This window comes from Rousettus aegyptiacus, unplaced genomic scaffold (assembly GCF_014176215.1).
Source record: "Rousettus aegyptiacus isolate mRouAeg1 unplaced genomic scaffold, mRouAeg1.p scaffold_m13_p_10, whole genome shotgun sequence".
NCBI classification, from domain to species: domain Eukaryota; kingdom Metazoa; phylum Chordata; class Mammalia; order Chiroptera; family Pteropodidae; genus Rousettus; species Rousettus aegyptiacus.
The window spans coordinates 51,510,763-51,533,042 of NW_023416285.1; the positions used below are offsets into that span (position 1 = coordinate 51,510,763).

Sequence of the window (22,280 nt, forward strand, 5' to 3'; positions counted from 1 at the left end):
TGTAAATTGTAGATATATGTTTGATAGGAAATAAAAAAAATAAGAAAGGGCCTCGTACTTAATAAAAAGCCTTGTGCTGGTGGTGACCTTTAGATTAACTCATTAGAAGGTGGGGTCTGCAAAGCAGCTTTTAGTATCTTGTGTCTGAGAATTCATTTACATATCTAAGCCTAAAGCTCTGCTTGCAGTTAACTATTAAAAACAGCTGGTTCTTTTAATTTTGGTAAAATGAAGCATATATGTCTATCGGTCTAATTGCTTAATTTAGTTGGTACATTCTAGTTCTAGATTTTCATGTGACTTCGATTTTTAGAAAATACATTATTAAATAAAAATCAAAGGACCCTAAAATTTAAGGCAGTAATGCTTCAGACTTTAAAATAAATATCTGAGTTATGAGAATTTTAAATTATAGTTTCTTTTTTTTCTTGGTTGTATCAATTTTATAAGAATATTTGAATACATCAGTTCAAGGAAATACATGTCACAGGGATACTATAATTTGGATTTGGCCTTGCATGTAGTATACTATCAAACATATTTATAGGTATAGATATTTAAAACCCATTTTTTTATATATGGTTTGTAGGGTTTCCCCCCTCCCATCAAGAAAAGACTAATTCAGATAAAGAGGTTTCATGATGGTGAGTGGTATTCCTAATACTGAGACTGTTAATATAATTTATTAAATATTTCCCTATCTTCAGGAAGAGATTTGATTAGGAGGAGAGAGCTTGAGAGAATAAGCTGCTAAAGGAAGCTAGGCGGGGTTAGCAGCATAAAAAAGCCTATGCGCATTATAAAGTGCTGCATGATCAATGAGCATTTTCTGGAGTCCCTCAGTGTGTGCTTGGAGCTGACATTGCAGCAAGTCTCATGGTTCTGCAGAATGAAAACTGATTCCATTGTATTATCTAGCTTCTTGCAGACACCTGCCAACACTTTCCCCTCTCCTAAGAGTTTACTGTTCTGAGTTGAATCCTCTGGTTAATTTCCATTTTTTTCCTTTTCATTTATTTACTTATTTTTTTGCTTTGATACTATTAGTGAGTTTCCTTAAAAATGATGTGATGAACTATCTACTTAAAAATAGTGGTATACACTTTCAGCAAGGAACTTCAGTAAATGAGTAGTCTCATGACATTTTAGAAGTTGAGTTTAAACAAGTTTAGAAAGTTCTAGTGGTACATTTTAATTTGCTTTTTAAAAATTTTACTTTGGATTTTAAAGAAGTGTACTTAACAGGTTTCAGTAGATCTATTTACAGTTTTTTTTAGCCATTTAAAATTTCAGTGTATAACAGATTTTAGAAGTCTTATATTCTGGAAGAACCTACTTCAACATAATCTTGTGCCTTAAGTATAGGTTTCTCTAATGATATCTTAAAAATTGTCTTACTAAAATTGTCCTACCAAAATTGTTTAATGTATTAAGATTTCACATCACCTAATTTGTTCATTGTTACTAGTTATTAAAATAACCTCTGTAATTTTAGTTGTTTGTCCTAATTTTCAGTCTTTCTTAATTTGGATCTTATGTACCTGTTGCATTAAATTATATTGAGTAGTTTTTTCCTTATTTAATATTATTTGATTTAACTTAGTATTTGTCCATAATTTTCAGACTAGATATAAAATTTTTCCAAGTAGTAATAAAATATGCTTTTATTCCCAAAATTATATGTATTCATAATGACCTAATGCTAAAAATCAGTTTACGGAGGATAAACTTGGCTAACTTTAGGAAGCTAAATGTATCATTTTCTAAAGTACCTCATACTGCAAGTGAAAAGATACACATTATGTAACGAGTTTTCCAGAAAATTATTTTTGTTTTTTTAAAGGGATAACTCCTTGTAGAAATGTTCTGTAATGAATAATGAAGTTCATCTTTATACCACAGTGACAATTTTATTATCATAGCTAATATTGAGCTATTTTAAGTTCGCTACTATAATTTTTATTTTTGTCACTTTATTGAACATCTGGAATTTTATGTAGATTTCTGCTTATTTACATTAAACATTGGATACCTATTTTTTCCTGCCTTCCAGTGTAACTTGGCTCTTGAAATTTTAAAGGTGCTCTTATTTCAATCTTACTATAAAGAAAATTTAAATGAGAATTGTCTATGAATATAGTGCGGATTAGTTCTATAATGCTATGGTTTATGGCAGCAGTCCCCAGCCTTTTTGGCACCAGGGACCAAAGTTCCTATGAGAATTTAAAGCCTGATGATCTGAGGTGGAGCTGAGCTGGGGAGCAGCTGCAAATACAGATGAAGCTTTGCTGCCAGCTTGCCGCTCACCTGCTGTGTGGCCACGGACTCTTCCCTGGCCTGGGGGTTGAGGACCCCTAGTTTATGGCGATTGTTTATTGTATATGCCGATGCTATTTAATTCGAATTTTAGATCTTCAAAATCTTAAGTCAAGTATTGTAAGTCTCTAAAACTTATAAAACTGGAAAAGGTTGATTTAAGCATGCTTCTCAGCTATTCAAGGTAGTTGGTTAAATAGATAAACTTGGTTATTTAAATTATCCAAATAATCCAGTTAGTAATTTCCTCCTCCAAATCAAAGTAGTCAAAATGTTTTTGTTCCTTTCACTCACTTTAATACTGAGGAAAAAAGCCAAATACAGATATTAGAAAAGTACTGGGAGCCTGTGTGTGTGCACACACACATGTTGCTTATGTTATTTTTGCTGAGACATGATTATAATTTTAGAATTTTGATGCTTTTTCTGTAAGTCGTATGTGATAAATGGGTGTTAGTACTTAGATCAATAAGAAAAGTCCTCCAAACTTTTTTTTTGTATATTCCAAATATATGTGACCAAGTGCTATGTATATATATATATAAACTTGAGGTTTATGTATAAGCTTTATGTAGAAATGCATGAAACATGAGAGGTCATTTCAGAAGTGTGGTAATAATATATTATAGTTTCATTTTCAGTTGAACTGGGTTTAGAAGTTTTCTGTAAGAACTGTTTTAGCAATAAGGAATTTTCACAAATATTTCTCTCAATTTAAAATACTTTGTTCAGGGGAAAGCATTTGATATACTTTTGCTTTAAAAAGTATCAATAACGACTCACATGGCCAATCTTCTGTTCCTTTGTCAGGGTTTCTGACTTCGTTTGTATTTGATTTTACAGGTTGTAATATATAATATAACAGCTCCAAATCTTTACAGTTGTTTTTTTAGAGATAAAGTGGGTGGAGGGTTTGGTTGAACTTTTTATGGTGGAACTAAATTAAAAGTCAGATGTAAACATAGTAAGTAGGTTTATTATGGAGCTATGTCTTGCTCTGTGTCTTGACACCAGAGGGTTTTTTAAAAAAGATTGAAAGGGTCACAGGAAAGTTATTGTTTCCTTTTGATTAGTCAATATTAAGGGCTCATGGTAAATAGTGCATTCTAGTTCAAACAGGGGTAATCCACTCGCTGTTATTTTTAGTGATGATATAAAATTATTTTTAGTAATGTTATAAAATCTCCATGAAGAAGGCTGTTTTGACAAGTACTTGCTATATTTTTTTCATTCTATAAAATACATTTGCTTATGAAATACACACCATTTTTGTATCATATCAGCAAGTCTTCTGTGGATATCTAAAGTAAGTCCTATATTTAGTAAACCCATTTTTCCCTAGGAAAAGTTGGAGTACCTCTTAGTATATAAGTATGTAAGTTGATCTAGAGAAAGAGAAGTTTAGCTAAATATATCAGTTATTTGAACTGATATCTGTAACATTTTCAATTTATTAAGAGGTTTTGGAAAGATTAGACATGTTGGCCAAATCTTAATAGCTTCACTTCATTACTTAATGAGCATCTTCAGTGTGCTAGGCACTTGATATTCAATGAGATTGGTCCCCCTAATTTTGCTTCACAAAGGTCTAAAAATGTTCAGAAGACAAAATGCCTATCATTGGTAATTAAATATTCTTGCATTTAGGATGTATACAGATACATATTTGAATATGTGTATTTTACTTCATTTATTTATCTGAATAGTTGAGCATTCTGAATTTTTCAGTAAGAAAATAATTATCTTTAAGCACATTTAGTTTACCTTTTTATTTTTTATTCTTATCTGTGTAATTGTTAGGCAGATTTATGAATATTGGGCTATCTAGAGTATTTCCTGGATCTCATTTTCATCTTTTTATCTTTAAAGATTTTTCTCTTACATTTAAATCAATATATTCTGTTTATATGTATATGTATATGTATATATACATACAACACATGTACATACTTACATATACTCTGCATACATACATTCATGCTACTGCTATATTATGCATTATTATGAATACACACTCTTATTTGAAAGTGGAGTTTATCTTGGAGGGAGGGGCAGAAGTTGCGACATTACTTTCACATGCTAACTTAGGGGAATGCCCTAGTCTAAAAAACACACTTATGTTAGTCAATAATCCCTGTAAAGAAGACTGATATTTTAGGGAAGTATAACAACTCCAGATAACCTTCAAAAAGATAATGTAACTAGAAATATGTGAATTAATCTGTTACTGTTATATGGGAGTAAAGGCAAGTGTCCAAATAGCACTAGTTCCACCTTACTTCATCATAGTCCATTGGTTAATGCATGCTGTAGAGCAGGAATTAGGAAAGGTCTAGATCATGTATTATCTGCATATACATGCAACAGCAATGGTACTTTTCCTGGTTCTGAATTGTTAGGGGCCTTTGTTCTGACACTTGACTGAAGAACTTATTCTAATGTGAAGTGACTTAATCACTACAAAGTTGGTGAGCATCAAAATCCTGTTTAACCACTGGTTTGGTTTAGTATATAGCTTTCAGATTTGCCAAGGCAGAGGCCCATCAGAGGGTGTTCATAAATATTAAATGTTTGTAAGATAACTTTTGATTTAATGAGTGGTTATAATATTTGCCATTAATGATCAGGCTTCTAACTAGTTGGCTATATATAGCTATGTATTGTACATAGGATGCCCACATAGTTTTATGGTGGCAGTAGTAATTCAGCACATTAGTTACTGTTTATTGAAAGTTTAAGTTATACAGAGGGAGTATGCCAAGTGCTTCAGAAGCATTGTTTTTTTAATCTAAATGACTGTGAAGAGATAAGTATCTATTTTCTAGAATGTTTGTAAGGAATGAATGAAATAATCTGTGTAAACATTTAATGCAGCACTTAGCACATAGTTGACATTTACCTGGGCTTTTTAAAAGTTGATGATAATCATATATTGTTTTATGCTAAAAATTTGACAGACCAAGAAAATTTTAACCTCAGAGATGATTAGAGTAGCAGTTCTCAAATATTTTGGTTTCAGGACTCTTTTACATTCTTAAAAACTTAATGAAGACTCGAGACTTTGTTTATGAGAGTTACATCTATCAGTAATCAAATTGGAAATTAAAATTAAGAAATTTAAAGAATATTTACATATTCATTTAAAAATATATAAACCCATTACACATTAATATACTTTTATAAAAAATAACTTTTCCAAAAGAAAAAAACTGAGAAGAATGGCATTGTTGTACATTTTTCCAAATATCTTTGAAGTCTGACTTAAATAGACAATAGCTAGACTCAAATATCTTTTATATTTAGTCTTTTGCAGTACATTAATTTGTAGGAGTCTCAGAAGAAAATCTGGTCTTACACTTCTGTGAAGATACAAAAGAAGAATATTTTAATGACCCTTTTACAAATTTGTAGATATTCTTTGATACTTCTAAAACTACACAAATGGTCATTTCTTAGAGCTTAGTTATAGTGTAGAGTCTGAAACATTATCAGTGAGTTTTCTGAATTTCGTTAGATTAAAATCCACTGGTTTATTGCCCATCCTGAATAGATCTTATACCCATGCATAATTTTGTTAAAACACGACAGGCATTGGTCATTTGGAAAACACTAGTTTACTTATTTCCCAGTACTGCTACATTTTATTATACAATATTTTCTTTAATTTACATTTGCTAGTATCACCACTGATCTTGTTAGAAAAGTCACAAAATGGGAAGCTGTCACTTTCATAATTTCAAATATGTTTGCAAAAATTTTATTTTTTGCTTGAAAACTTGGAATTTTACCACTGATGTCAAAGAAAGTGAGTTGTTTCCTTGAAATGGCAGGTTCACTTCATTCATTTTCAAGAAAATGTCCGCCAAATAGGTCTGAATAAACCGTATTTTGTCCATAGTAAAAATGACTGCATGAAGAAAAGCTAGTTTGACAAGTGTTTTTGTTGAAACACCTGTGTACTAAGATATGCAGTAGAAATGTTTCCCATTTTGTCACACAAAAGTTTTACTCACCATTACCTTTGTATCATCTGTGTGACTGTCAACACAGTGAAACAGGCAAATAGTATTAATATTATAAAAATAGTTTCGACCTCATAAATCCTCTAAAAGAATCTAGGGATCCCCATGATCTATCCTTCAGCTACAGTATAGCAAGTAAGTTTTAGAAGGGGGAAAAACTAGGAATTTGAATATTGCATCTTTTCAATATCCTATCACAGGTACTCGCTAGCTTTTATCTAGTCAAAAGCTTTTTCTCATACTAGTTCTCTTTTATATCGTTTATGAAAATGAAAAATAAGATTCTGATAATGTATATCTTGTTTTCCAGAAATGAAACTGTTTAAGTTCCTTTGCATAGTAGCAAAATTGAGTCATTTAAACTCTGCTCTATACCTTACTCTTGTATTTATATTTATGGAAACATGCATTTATTTGGACTATATTTTTGCCACAATTTAATTTGGCATTTGGCCTCGAAATCATGTGGAAAAGAGAAATGCCAGTAACATGTGCTCTTCTCTGTCTTTCCAATTTTCAAATGTTAACCCTTCCCGCCTCCAGATTTTAAGCAGCTATTGAGATGGGGAAACCATTGAGCTAGTGTTAAACTGCTTCTTGATGTTCTCTGCTTTCTGAATTCCTTGTATAGTCTCTGATCTTTTATTATTTAGCCACTTTCTCTGACTTTTGATACCTAACTGCCCCATTCATTTTGATTTCTTTTTTTCTGTTATACTTTGTCTAAATTCTGATCCTTTACTTGATGTTTGGATATTGTGGTCAGCCTTGCTAGCTCCTTGCTTTCACACAGACCTCATTTGTTGATTCTCTCATTCATCTAACTAGTGTTTATCCTTAGCTTGTTCTAACCTGGAATTTGTCTAGTTGCCGCTTCCCCAGTTCTTGTCACATGTTCTACATTTGTAACTTATACCCTGTCATCATAACAAAGACTGGCATACATTTGTGTGAATTGAGAAGTGCAGTTTCTAAATTTTTGTATTTCATTTTTTTGTATTTCATAAGGAAGTGCTAGTTCAAAAATGTGCTGGTATTTAAGTGTTTACACATATTGAAAAACTTTCCTTTTTAATATTTTGTCACATTTGTACAATATTTCATCTTCTCAAAATATTTTTTTGAGTTTCTTTCCTGTTGCTCTCCATGAAATAAAGTAAAAGTAAATGGAAAAAACGCAATATCAAAAAGTCTCTTTTCTATAAATTGTATCCATTTAAAGAACCAAAATGTTAAAGATTCAGCCTTACATATGCCATTTAAAAAAAATCTTGGCAGGAGGATCGTCATTTTATATTTTATGAATTATAAAGAATTTATATTTTACAAAGTGATAGGTAAAAGAGAACGCTGAATTATGTTCACATTGATTTTTAAGTATTTCTAAATTTAATAGGCTTCCTTTTTCATTGTCTTGAGCTTATAGTGTTGTAGTATAATTTTCTGTGAATAGTTTTTTATTCTTGGTGTCTTCAGTGACTAAACATTGTATGTTGAACATAGTAAATGGTTGTTTTCATTTTGATTTGAGGTATTCTTGTACAGTGCAGGAATCATCTTCCTTTTTCTCTTGGACTGTTCTTTGAACTCTTAGCTTTCTTTAGGTGTGTGCATGCAGTGAGGAAGAACTAAAAGTCATTCATGTTAATAAAATCCACCCAGGTGATCAATAGTTTGGAATTTTAATACTTATAATCTTTATATGTTATTTGAAATTTTATTTTTGGCTTTTCTTAATCTCTAAAGTTAAATTGTATCATATAGTTTCTCTAAGATTCCTTATAGATATCAAAGTCTGTAATTAGATTTCTTAAGGTAGTGGCTTTACTAACTTTGAGATGATATGTATCTTCCATATATTTCAAAGGTTTATACTCTGTTTACAGTGTTCTGATTTAAGAACCAAATCCAAGCTCAGTTTTGCCCCTGACCCATTATATCACTTCCTTCTACCCATCCAATATCTTTACCGCATTTAGTTTGAACCACTTACTTTTATGTTGTATTCTAATAACCTGTTACTTTTTTCTTAGTCTACCTGCTACCCTCTTCATGATATATTCACTCTTCAAAGTCCTTCTTCCCTAGGGTTTTCTTTCCCTAGTCTTCCTTCCATGTTCATTACCTCCCACCTTTTTTTGCTCGGAATAAGTAATTAGAGACGACATCCATTTAAAATATTTTATAGTCTCTTATTAGGTCCTTGATTAAATGGTAAATTCTTGACTATGGGTACCTTGGTTCTCTTTAAATTAAGATTACTTATATGTTTATGTAAAAGAATTTGAAATAGCTTAGGAGTATATACCCTAGAAAAATTAAACACAAAAGACCAGCTGTAAAACTACTATACAGAAATGCATATCTAATATACAACTGCTAAACTTAGATCAAATTAACTGGCAACCAGAGCCAAATTAGAAACTTCGTGTGTTCTGAGGTTTGTGTTGTCCATAAACTCCGCGGACATACTAGATGATCTGGAGAACTGATATATTTTGAGTAACTTTTATCTCAGAAAAAAATTTCTTTTTGGGCCCTTATGATGGATGTACTGTATGTTGTAACTTCTTTGGCATTCTGAAAATAAACATGCCGCATATTGTTTCTGCAGAATATAAGTGGAGGATTTATTGATAAATGCTTTTGGGTTAAGAAAAAATGTACTTAGTTTTCTGATGCTCTGGTTTGTTCCAAGGATAAAATGTAGAACATTCAGAGCAGAGTTTGCAAGCTGGTGGATTCTTGGCCATATCTGACTTAGAAATGTGTTTCGTACAGCAAATGTAATGTTGATCCTCACGATGACTATTTATTTACATTTAAAAAAAATTTCTCTCATCACTGTTGAGTAGTTTTCACTGTTCAGGTCTTGCAAATATTTTGTTAAATTTGTCCCTGTAGGGGAAGACAAACTTTTCCATCTACCCTTTTAGGTTTGGTGGTTGGGTTTGATGAAATAAACTGATAAAAGATTAACAGGGGAGATGTATTAACATGTGTGGTAACCTCAGAAAAGAGGTGAAAACCCAAAGAAGGCTGTTAGGCTTGGGAGCTTGTATACCATTTTATCAAAGGGCGATAAATTATGAAGTGACTAGCCAAAAGAAAAGATATATGGGCTTCTAGGGAATGGAAATTGTAGGAGGTAGTTATATGGAAAAACTAATGCTAGATAAGGGCTATTAAGGTTTCTTATGCAGAATTAAGTAGGAACCATCACCAGTAATTGAGTCTTTCTCTTCCTGGTACAGGATAGGGCAGGAGGGAGCCTTTCACAAAAGGAAATTCATACAGTGTTTTTAGGGAGAAAGGGAGAGGGCATAGAGTTCCTTCATCTGCTATTATTTCTCAGCTGTCTTCAGTCAAAAAATCCTTGTGCCAAAGTGGCGTTTTATGGAGTGGTGTGTTTTGATACCCTTCATCCCCTAAGTTTGGTTTTTAAGATTACTGTAAATGCTAATTTTTTAAAATTTTCTTTTGCAGTTGTTTGTTGCTTATATAAGGAATGCAGTGAATATTTATATTGACCTTGTATCTTACAGGCTTGCTAAAATTCACTCAGTTCCATCAGGGTTTGTTTGTTAGTGGTGAGTTTTTTGGTAGATTTTAGGATTTTTTGTATATGTGGTCAATATATCTAAATTATTTTTCTCCCTTTCACATCTATCCCTTTTCCTCTCTTCCTGGGATTCTTTATGTCTTTAATTCTTTATTTCTTGCCTTACTGCCCAGTAAAAATGTTGAATGGTATTGGTTACCTGTGGCTTGCCTTGTTTCTGATCTTGGGGGGAAAATGATTCAGTCTTTCACCATTAAGTATGATGTTATCTGTCGTGTTTTCATGTTTCTTTGAACTGATTGAGATGTTTCCTTCTATTTGGAGCTTGATAAAATTTTTATCATCAAAGAGTATTGAATCATCAGGCATTTTTCACTTTTATCTGTATTTTTTGAGATACGATTTTCTCCATTCTCTTATTTTGTGAATTATATTTATTGAGTTTTGGATTTTAAGCCAACTTTGTATTTTTTTTGGATAAACTGTATTTGGTCATGATATATGACCCCTTTTAGATTTGGCTGGATTTGGTTTACTAATATCTTATTAAAGATTCTTCACAAGGCATATTGGTCTTTAATTTTTTTGTAAAACCTTTGACTTTTTTTGTGTCAGAAATTTTGGCTTCATTAAGTTTTTGTAGCATAGCTTTCTCTTCTATTTTCTAAAAGTTGTATATAATTTAATGTTTATTCGAATTAACCAGTGAAGTCTACAGGCATACTACTATCCCAAACATGCCCAATCTTATCTAATCTCAGAAGCTAAGCAGGGTCAGGCTTGGTTAGTACTTGGATGAGAGACCAATGAAGTCATTTGTACTTAGTATTTTGTGGGAGAAAATTTTTAATTAAAAATTCAGTGTCTTTATAGATCTAGACCTTGTTAGCTTGTCTCTGCCAGTTTTAATAATTTATAAGTCTTATAAGGAATTTGTCAGTTTCAGTCTTAAATTGTTGAATTAATTGATATTTTCGTTCATAATAGTTTTTTACTCTTTATATGATGATAGGGTCTGTGATAATGTTCCCTCTCTCAATCCTGCTAGTGGTAATTTGCATTTTCTCTTTTTTCTTGAATCGTCTAATATGAAATTTATCCATTTTATTTTCAGTCTTTAAGTTGATTTTTAATTCTCTGTCTTTATATTTAAAATGTATTTCTTGCAGGCAGCATGTAGTTAGCTCTTGCTTTTTCGTCCATACTATTAATCTCTGCCTTTTAATCCATTAGTGTATTTAGTCCATTTTCACTTAATATAATTAACAGTATTTTATGTTTTTTGAGTCTGGCATCTTGCTAATTGTTTTCTGTTTGTCCCAGTTTTACTGCTCCTTTTCCCGTTGTTTGTGTCTTTTATTTGATTATTTTTAGTATTCCATTTTATTATTCTATTGCCTTATTTGCCTTTTTTATTATTTTGAGGGTGGTTCTTTTTGGGGTTTGCAGTTATACATGTTTTAACTTAAAACTTCCTTCACATAATAATATGTCAATTCATATATAATGTTAGGAACCTTATACCAGTTTTTTATTTCTCCCCTTATGTCTCTTGTGGGATTATTGTTTTGTATTTTATTTTTACTTATATTGTGAATGTCCAGAAGAGATTATTATTATTTAAATATATTTTCTTAAATGAGGAAAAGGAAGACAACCATTTTTATATAATTTCTGGTGTTCATTCTTTTTGTGAGTTCAATTTAATCAGGTATCATCTACTTGTATAATTTCCATCCACTTGAGTAATTTCCCTTTATGCTTTTTATAGTATACCTCTGCTGGCAACAAATTCTCTCAGATTTTGTCTGCACATGTATTGCCCCTTATGTTTGTAGTCTATTTTCACTGGTCGAAAGATCTTTTTTCAGCACTTTAAAAGTGTTTTTCCTTTGTCTTCTAGCTTTCATTCTTTCTGATGAGAAGAAAGCAGTCATTCTTGTCTTTCTTCCTTTGTACTAATGTCTTTTTTTACCTCTGGCTGTTTTTAAGATTTTTTTCCCCTTTTTACTGATTTTAAATAGTTTTACTGTGACGTGCCTCAGTATTCGGGTTTATTTTGCTTGAAGCTGAGCTTATTGGATTTGTGAATTTATATTTTTCTGTCTGATACTGAGAATTTTTAGTCATTTCTTCAAATATTTTTTCCTACCTCCCTTTTCCTCTCTTCCTGGGATCCTAATCACATGTTATGTTATATCCTCCTAAAGGTAATGTTGCTTCCATGCAATTTTTTTCAGTCTCTTTTCTCTTCATGCTTTAATTTGAATAATTTCTATTGCTGTCTCAGGTTCACTGGTCTTTTATGCAATGCCCAATCCAGTGATTTTTTTTTTTTGTAACAAAAATACCGTATTTTTCCAGCTGTGAAAATTCTTTATGATCCTTTATTTTTACAGATTTCATTTCTTTCTTCATTATGTTCACATTTTTCTTTGAATCCCTGAGCACATTTAAGAGAGCTTTAAAGTCCTCCTTGTCTGCTAATCCACACTTGTTATTTCAGTGTCTGTTTCTATATAACTATTTCTCCCCCAGTTATTGGACATATTTTCTCCTTTGCAAGTTTAGTAATTTTTATGGTGGACATTGTAACATTACATTTTTGAATGCCTGACTCTTATTGTCCTTCTTTAGAGAATACTGGATTTATTTTTGGCTAGCGGTTAGGATACTTGTGAATCAGATTCATTCTTTTTAGGCTTGTTTTGAAGCATTGTTATGGCATCTTTCTAGTAGCCAGTACTCTAAAGTTAAAGTAGCCCTAATCTTATATGTGACCTTTTTGGATTCTCTACTGAATACCCCAGTTGTTCAGTATAATCCCTCTTCTCTGGCTGGTTGAATCTCCATGCATCCCAGCTCATTGGGAGCTCCTATAATTGTTTAGCTTACAGTTACTTCTCAGCTCTTTTCTCCAGATCTCTGCCCCACAAATTTTAGCTTTCTCAGCTAGCTCCAGTTTCCAATCGTTTTCTTCTGAACCAAGGAAGACTTCACTTCTCTGTTCTATTTTCCTCAAATACTGCAGAATAAGGCAGGAAGATGAGAAAGTTGTAGGGTTTACTTCTTGGTTTATTTTGAGTTATCATACTCCTGTTTTGCCTGTTATTTGTCTGAAAAGAGACGGGAAGCTTGATCAAGTATTATTTACTTTGTCATGACTGTAAACCATATAGTCAACTGTATTTAAAGTACTGTATTATGGAGAGAATTATATTAAAATAGACCAAGTAAGTTGTGACAAATTTACAGTGAAATATCTTTCATGGCTAACAGAGTGCCACACCTTGGTAGCCCTCATGTATTTAGTTATAAAGTAATTTTGTATCATGTACATGCAATATGTACTTAACTGATAGGGTGTCAGTGCAGTTCCATTGCAGATGCCCCTACCACAGATGACTGGTAATGTTAACTGTTGCTAGTGTACCATGTTTGTATAGCAGTATCTAATATGCTTATGTTTCATAGTATATTTTAAGGAAGCCTAAATATTTAGTGAAAATTTTCAAAAATTGCTCTCAGCTGCCTGTGTTTGAAAAAGTGAATACATGTTGAAACTATTTAAAGTAAACTGTTTCAGGTTATTACTAATGGCAAACACTCTATTGACAGCTTTTAGGACTGGCACAGAAAACTTAATTGTATACTCTTATAGGAGAGTTGGAAAATACAGAATGATTCAGAGAAAGTTGAACAACAGTATACGTTGGTATTTTTCTTTCAGTCCATTCTCTATGCAAATACAGATGTACAAATTTTTAACAAATTGAGACCATGTTAAATAAAAGTATATACCTTGATATTTTCTCCTCGCACATTATTTATATTTTTTGTTTCCTGATATTTGCTGAAAGTATTGGTCAGATTAATATGTCAGATTAATGTTTTTTCTTTTGCCATTGTAAATAATACTGCATTGAGTATTTTTCTTGTGTTTCCTTTAATTTCAGAAAATTCTAGTAGGTTTCTAGATCACAAGGGATATGGATTTTGAAATTTTTTTCTCTTAATTACATGAATACCTATTGTAGAGATTTTGAAGCATAAAGGAAAAACATGAATATTTTAATATTTATATTTCAGTCTTTATGAATTTTTTAGTCTTGAGAATTGTAGGTCCTAACTTTTAATAACATGTATTTCTTGAGCTTTGCTTATTTAATTTATTTTTTTCTAAAATAATTCTTTTGGTAATTGCATAATATTTTAGCTTGACTGTATAACTTATTGTATATACATCATTGGATATCTGGGTTTTTTCAGTTTTCCTGTTGAAAAATTTTAAATGTTCTTTGGCTGTCTTGTTAATGGAAGTGAAGCTTTATCTTTTGAGAGAGTATGTACTTATATGAATCTTCGTCAAATGTGGTAAAGTTCTGAGTTTATTTACCTTTTCTGTTAAGGGTATTTTGGGGAAAACATGTAAGCACATCTTTTTCTTTGTGATTATTTTCTCTTATTTTATATTTAGAAAAATCTTTCTGGAGATCAGATAATATTAATCTATATGTTTTTAAATCCATTCTTGCTAGGATTTATTTTACTTGGTAATACATGATGTGATTAGAATCTTAACTCCCCTCTGTACTCTCCCCCCACCCCAGGCACCATTTAAGTAGATGATTAATTAGTACGGTCATACTTTTTGTATTCTGGGATATCTATTCTTTACAGAATGAATTCCTTTTTTACTAGGATTGACTGAGTCCTGTTAATAATCTGTGAGTAAAAACAGAACTTGACATCCAGCAAACCTGTAGTTAAGCTTTCAAAAGGTATATATTTGACATTAGAGTTGAACTCAGATACAGTGGAACCCTTAATGGAAAGGAGAGCATGATCATAGGTAGGGACACCTGAAATGTACAAGTGGATGCCTGATTACTAAAGAGTCTAGTTTTATACATCAGTGCCTAGCATAGAGCTGAGTACTTTAGAGGTATTTTGATGTGTTTGTTTAATAACTAAGGGAAAGCATGAGAAAGGCTCTGTCTTTCATGTGACTTATAAAATGTTGGATTATTTTTTAATATAAACAAAAGCTAAGAGCAGTTAGGATGACGAAATGCCTTTCAATTAAGAAAAGTTATTTTTCTCTTCATATAATAAACTACTTTTATGATCTATTAATTTGTATCCTTTAAGTGGTGGATTAACCTTGGTCTTTCTTTGGTATCACCTAGGGAGCTTTTAAAAATCCTTATGCCCAATCCATGCCCAGGAAGGATTAAATCAGGATGCCTGAGGACATGACTGAGACATTAGTACTTTTTCTATTTAATATTAGTGTACAGCTAAAATTGAGAGCCACTGCTCTAAGATTGTGGATAAAGAGAATTTAATGCAATGTGCCCTCAAACTCTCCAGGGGTTTTAGTCAATTAGGGTTGCTCTAGCAAAGTACCTCAGACTGAGAGGCTTATAAACAACAGAAGTTCGTATCTTATAGTTTTGGAGGCTGGAAGTCTGAGATCTCAGGTTGTCAACATGGTGCTGGATTGGGTTCTGGTGAGGAACCTCTTCCAGGTTGTAGACTGCCAACTTCTGCTGTGTACTCCCAAGTGGTGAAGAACAGAGAGGAAGCAAGCTCTCCTGTGATTTTCATAAGGGTGCTAATTCCATTCATTCATGAGGGCTCCATCCTCATGACACTAATCCTAATTACTTCACAAGGATTAGGATCTCAACATAAGAATTTGGGGAGTGCGGGGACACAAACATTTAGTCCTTAACATTAAGGGAGTAAAGTTTCTTTATTAAATGCTGATGGAAGCAGACCTTTGAACTGACTGGTGCTTTGTAAAAAAAGATTTCAGATGGGGAGAGTCATATGAAAATCTGTAATGGTAGACTTTTTCAATATTTAAACAATCTGGATGAAAATATTTCTCTCGTTTTTATTTTTTACCTTTTATGAATGTAGTGTTGTGATAGAAACAGAGATGAGTGAAGACATAGATAGACCCTACCAACTAGGAGTTACTGATCTGACTATTTTTTGAGCTTGACTAAGTTTTAGGTGTGTGTGTGTGTGTATAAAATTATGATAGGGTTCAATAATTTATTTGGATGATGGTAGTCTTTTAGAAATCTTCTGCTCTTGATACCCTTTGTACAGTATTATCTCTGATTAATGGAGCCATTGAGAAGATCAGCATCTATACTTTCCTTTGGATAAAAATATGGGAAGAAGAAGTGCTTTCTTTTCTGGGAGATGGGCAAGAGAGTACAAAAAGATACCAGGTTAAGATGTGTTTAATTGAGGTGTTATAGCACATCCAGGAAGAGACCTCTAGCAGTTTACATTAATTGAGCTGCAACTCATCAGAGAAGGTTGTTTGGGAGAGAGATATTTCAAAGTTATTAGTGAAATAGGCTTTAGTTAAAACTTGTGTTTATAGATGACATTCGTGTAAGTTAAACAAAGAAACTAAAAGGCAAAAGATGGAATGAAGGGGACATAACAGTGTTTATATGAGTTGATGAAAGGAGAGAAGCTCAGAAGGCCCTGATGAGAAAATACTTTTGATGGGTACATTTAATTGTGAACTGGATAGGAAAGAAGTGATCTAGAAGACAGTAGATAGACTAAATGAAAAAGGAAATGTTTAGGATCCTTGAATGCAATTAAATGGATAATAAATGATAGAATTAGGCTATCTATGAAAATGTGAAACTTAAGAGTTAGAAAAAGATATAAATCTTCAAGACATAACCATGTGAATTGGTTATCATTGTGACAAGGCAATCTTTAAGATTCTTTCCACCGTTAAAATTTTGGGATTCTTGGAATGGAGTAATCATTTTTTTCCTCTGTTCAATTTAAAAGAAATATGGGTACTAGCAGTTTTTCTGTTCAATTGACTTTTAAACAATCTTCTCAAATTTGATGTGTTTATTTAATAGTTAAATCTACAAAGCAATAATTTTTTTCCCCGTTTTCTTTTGTGGTAAAATATACATAACATATTTACTATTTTAACCATTTTTAAGCATTCAGTGTTGGTACAGAATGCCTTTTTGTCAATTACCTTTCTTTTAACTTTGTTTATTCCTATGAACTTCAAAAATATTTTTACTTTGATTAAAAAATGGTATGCTTTCTGACCTTACAGAATTAAACTAAAATTCAGAAACAGAGATATCTCTGGAAAATCCTCAAATATTTGGAAATTAAACAGTACATCGTAAAAATAACATATGGGTCAAAGGGGAAGCTACATGGGAAATTAGAAAATATTTTGAATGCAGTGTTATATATCAGAATTTGTGGTATACAGCTAAAGCATTGCTTAGAGGAAAATTTATAACACTAAATGCTTATATTAAAAATAAGCTTTTCAAATTATTGTCTTGAAGTTTTCCATTAAGAAACCAGAAAAAGAACAAATTAAACCAAAGCAGGTGGAATGCAGGCAATAATAAAGATAAAAACAGAATTCAATGAAATTGAAAACAAAAACCATGACAAAAATAAACTGAAAGTGGTCTTTGAAAGAATCATTAAAACTAATAAAGCTCTAATCAAATTGACTGAGAGAGAAGACACAAGTTAGCAATATCAGCAGTAAAAGTAAGGGGCATTACTGCCAATCCTACCCATCTACATTAAAAAATTAATAATGGACGATTGCGAACAATTTTCTCAACAAGTTTAACTTAGGCCAAATGGACAAATTTGTGAAAAACACAATTGAATCTCACTCAAGAATAAAGAACCTGAATAATTTTATATTAATAGTATTTCTCTAGCAAAGAAAACTCCAGCAAAGAAAACTGTATGTTTGGATGGCTTCATCTGTGAATTTATATGAAACATTGAAGGAAGAAATAATTCCCGTTCTACTCAAATTTTCCCAGAAAATAGATGATGAGGGATTACTTCCCAATTCATATTATGAGACCAGTATTACCATGATAACCAAAACCAAACGAAGACATTTATAAGATAATTATAAACCAACATATATTACGAATTTTGTGACAAATTCCTAATAAAATATTAGCAGAGTCTAACAATATATAAAAGATTATATATACTTCATAAATAAATGTATATGCTAGGAATTCAGAATTGACTGATCATTTGCTGTTCAATCGATGTAATTCCCTGTTTTAACACACTCAAAAAGAAATATAATCTCAGTAGATATAGTAAAACAATTTGACAAAGTTCAATACACACTAATAAATTCTCAGCAACTAGGAACTTAGGAGAACTTTGTTAAACTCATATAAATATTTATGAAAAAAATATAGCTAGCATCATGCTTAATGGTGAGGATGAATGCTTTTCCCCTAATATTGAGAACAAGGCAGAGTTGTCCATTCTCTTCATTCCTATTCAACAAAATACTGGAGATTCTAGTTGAAAAAGTTTTAAAAAAGAAAAATGTACAATTCTGTAGTTTATCAACTGTATGTTACATTGTATGTTCACTACTCAATGTCACTGCAATAAATTTAATAAGAAAATTTAAAAAATAAGTAAAAAACATAAACACAAAGATTGGAAAGAAACAAAATCTTTTTAATTACAAGTGACATGATTATGTACAAAATCTGATGGGATCTACAAAAAATATAATAGAACCAGTCAGTTTAGCAAGGTGTTTCATAATTCTGTATTTCAGAAGTGAACATTTGGAAAATAAAAATTTAAAAAATATATTAATTAAAACAATACCCCCTAAAATGAAACACTTTAAGTATTATATAATTTATATGCTGAAAACTGTAAATCATGAATGACTTAAATAAATGAAAATATGCACACTATATTCATGGTTTGGCAGACTCAGTACTGTTAAAATGTCAAATCCTTCCTTCTCATCCTGTATTAACAAATACAGGAAGGATTAACAAATCCTTCTCTCTTATCCTACCAGAATGTCCTGTAGAATATAACATAATTTTTTAAAAAATGGGTAGATATTGACAAAATGCTTCTGATGGCTACATAGCAGGAAAACACCCTAGAATAGCCAAAGCGGTTTTGAAAAACAAGAACAGAGTTGAAGGATTTACAATTAAAGCTATGTTAACCAAGACAGTGTGGTATTGAAGAAAGGATAGACATGTAAATTAATAGAACAGAATATAGAGTCTAGAAAAGATCCATGTATGTTCACTTGATTTTTGACAAAGGTGCGATGCCAAGGCACTTTTTCTCAATAGAGAAAATGTAGTCTTCTCAGCAAATGGTATTGGAACACTTGGATATCCTTTTACGAAAGAAACATCTCATGCCTGTACTTCATGTAAAAATTAACTTGAATTGGATCATAAAGCTCGGTTAAAAAGGTAAAATTTTAGAAGAGAACATAGAAAATCTTTGTGACCTCTGGTTAGGTGAAGATATTTTAGAGCATAAAACTGCAAACATAAAAAAATGATAATTTTGACTTTATCAAATTTAAAAACTTGAAGATACTGAAAAGACAAGCCATGTCTGATAAAGGACTTGTATTCAGAATATACTGAGTTCTCAAAACTCAATGAGGAAACACACAACTGAACAAAAAAAATGGGAGAAACTTTTTTTTTCTTTTTAAACCTATTTTACGGAAAAAATATACTGATGACAAATAAGCCAAGTGAAGGGTGCTTAATATCTATCATTTACTAGCCATTAAGGAACTGCAGAGTAAAATCACAGTGTTATTTTATCTCAGTAGAATAGAGAGGAGAGTTAAAGGAAAGGAAAAAACTGACAATACCAAATGCTAGGGAGAATCCAAAGGAACCAGAACTCTTGTACATTGCAAGTGGTGAAGCAAAATGGTACTATCATTTGAAAAAGCCAGTTTCTTACAAATTTTAATATATACTTGTCATATGACATGTCCTCTTCATGAATTTATCCAAGGGAAATGAAAACATGTCCACATAAAGAAAACACGAAAACTTGTACATGTTCATTAACTAGTGAATAGCTAAACAAATTGTGTACATCCACATGATGAAATACTGTTCAGCAATAGAAAGGACCTACTAATGCATGCTGTAGCTTGGATGAATCTCAAAGGCATTATGCATTTGTGAGAGAAGCTGCATTCAAAAATCTGGATGATTCCATTTCACTCTGGAAAATAATAAAGGAAAGTAACAAAACTTTTTGGTTTCTGGGGCAGAGAATAGGGGTAGGGGATTATTAGACTGCCTACAAAGTAATAGGAAAAATTTTTGACTGTTAGAAATATTGTTTATCTTGATTGTAGTGGTGATTACATAACTATATGTTTGTCAAAATTCATAGATTTCCACAACTAAAAAAGCAGTGAATTTTATTCTAAATTATACTTCAATAAACCCGACTTTCAAAAAACAGTTTATTGAATACAAAAGGAAAAAGAATGAAGGAAGGGGATATAATATTTTCCTTATTTTGCTTCTGTTGAGAAAATAAGTAGTTACTATAACTGAATCTTAGGACTTAATTTTGGTGCCAAGACTTTCTTCATCCATTTAAAAATAATTAGGTTGGATATGCGTACTTCAAACTGAATTAATATACCAGCAAGTTAATCCTATATATCTCAAAATAGGAGAAATCGTTAATGATAGCTCTTAGATTTTATGTTAAATATGTAAATTGTTAGATTATTCTTGATATTTTCCTTTGAAGGTTTAAAGTAGCTGTTTTTAAAAAAATTATTTGCTGAAATTACAGTACTAGGGAAGTGGTCATTTTTTTTTTTTAAAAGATAATGTTGAAGAGTACAGACAAATAAGTAAAATTCTTTTATTAATTTCACTCTGAATTTTTGCATATGCACATGTTTTGTTTTTTTAAACCATTTAAATGTTTGTTTTTTTTGCAGCTTGCATTTTCACCTAATGTAATGTGGATATCTTTCTGCATCAATATTTGTGTATTCATTCAGTAAATATTTTTGAGTACCAAATATGTAAGACTCTATTCTAGATGCAAAAGATAGAGCAAGGAATAAGGGTCCTTGCCCAAGTGAACTTAATATTCAAATAAGAGGAAGACAATAAACAAATTGGTAAATGTCTCCTTTGAAAAGTTTCTTAAAGGTAATTAATGAAAGCTAAAGGGATGAAAAGTGATGGGAAAGAATGAGCAGGACAGGTTCATTAGATAGGCTTGGTATAGGCCTTTATATATGAATCTACTTGATTCTTCCGGTAGCTGTTTATTATTTCACGATATAATTTACGTCACAATTCTGTTGGTAGGCATATGGAATATTTATTTTTTTTCTGTTATAATCAATATTTTAATGAATGCCCTTTTACATTTTTTTTTTTTTTGCTTACATGTACAAGTATTTCTGTAGACTAAATTTCTAGAAGGAAAACTGCATTTTTAAATGCTGATTTTCAGTTCTGACAAACTATCCTCCAAAATATTAGACAATATCTGTTATTGGATAAAAGTACTACCTCATTTTAATTTGTATTTACCTGATTCCCAATGAAGTTCAGCATATTTATTGGTCATTTATAATTTTTCATATAAATTGTTGCCCACTTATATTTTGCTCATTATGGGTTTGTCTTTTTCTTATTGAAATTTCAGGATTTCTTTATCTTTCTGTTTATAACGTATACATTAGTATATGTATATTTTCTTCTAAGCAGTCAATTGTCTTACTTGATGGAATCTTGGATTTTTTATTTTTATACTGTCAAAATCTGTCAGTCTTTTCCTACCTAGCTTCTGGGTTTTGTGTCTTTGCAGAAGAACCTTCTTATAGTAATTTAGTCTCATATTTTTTTCTACTACTTCTTTAGTTTTACTTATGTTTCTAGGTTTTAATTCATCTGGATTTTTTTTTTTAATATATTCTATGGTGGGGACTTAACTATTTTTTCCAATTTCATAACCATTGTCCCAAAATATATATTAAACAATTTGTCTTTTTTTCCATATACTTGAAATAGCCACCTTTATCATATTTTAAGTCCAAAATATATGTATTCTGGATTTAATACTCCATTGTTTTGATTATTGTCAGTTTATATTTGACATCTGGTAGGGCACCCCTCCCCATTGTCTTTTTCACAAAAATTTTGGCAATTTCTATGTATTTTCTCTTCCAGATGAACTTTAGAATCAACATGTCAAGTTCCATTAAAAATCCCTTTGGGATTTTGATTGGAAGTGCATTGAATTTACAGATTAATTTGGGGAGAATTGACATCTTTACACTATTGAGTCTTCCCATCCAGGAACATGGTATGCCTCTCCATTTCTTCAGGTGTTCTTTTATGTTCTTTAGTAAAGTTTTAAAGATTTTTTTTTTTTTAACTAGGTCTTACACTTTTATTGTTAGGTTTATTCCTGGGTCTTTTATAGTTTTTGTTATTGTGAATTACATCATTTCTTCCATTTTACATTTTATTTTT

General features: G+C 31.3%; 1 protein-coding gene across 7 annotated transcripts in view; it reads left to right on the top strand.

The window, feature by feature from the left end:
- The window catches only part of ANKRD17 (ankyrin repeat domain 17), a 136,600-nt gene that overhangs the window by 31,589 nt on the left and 82,731 nt on the right, over positions 1–22,280 (top strand). The window contains exon 1 of one of the 7 annotated variants that reach the window (XM_036227872.1): positions 21,782–22,110. The exons of the other annotated variants lie outside the window; for them this stretch is intronic. Coding sequence (XP_036083765.1) covers positions 22,108–22,110 — 3 coding nt within the window. The 5' untranslated portion in view covers positions 21,782–22,107. Of the gene's footprint in view, positions 1–21,781; positions 22,111–22,280 lie in introns of those variants that run through there. 7 annotated transcript variants of the gene reach the window in all.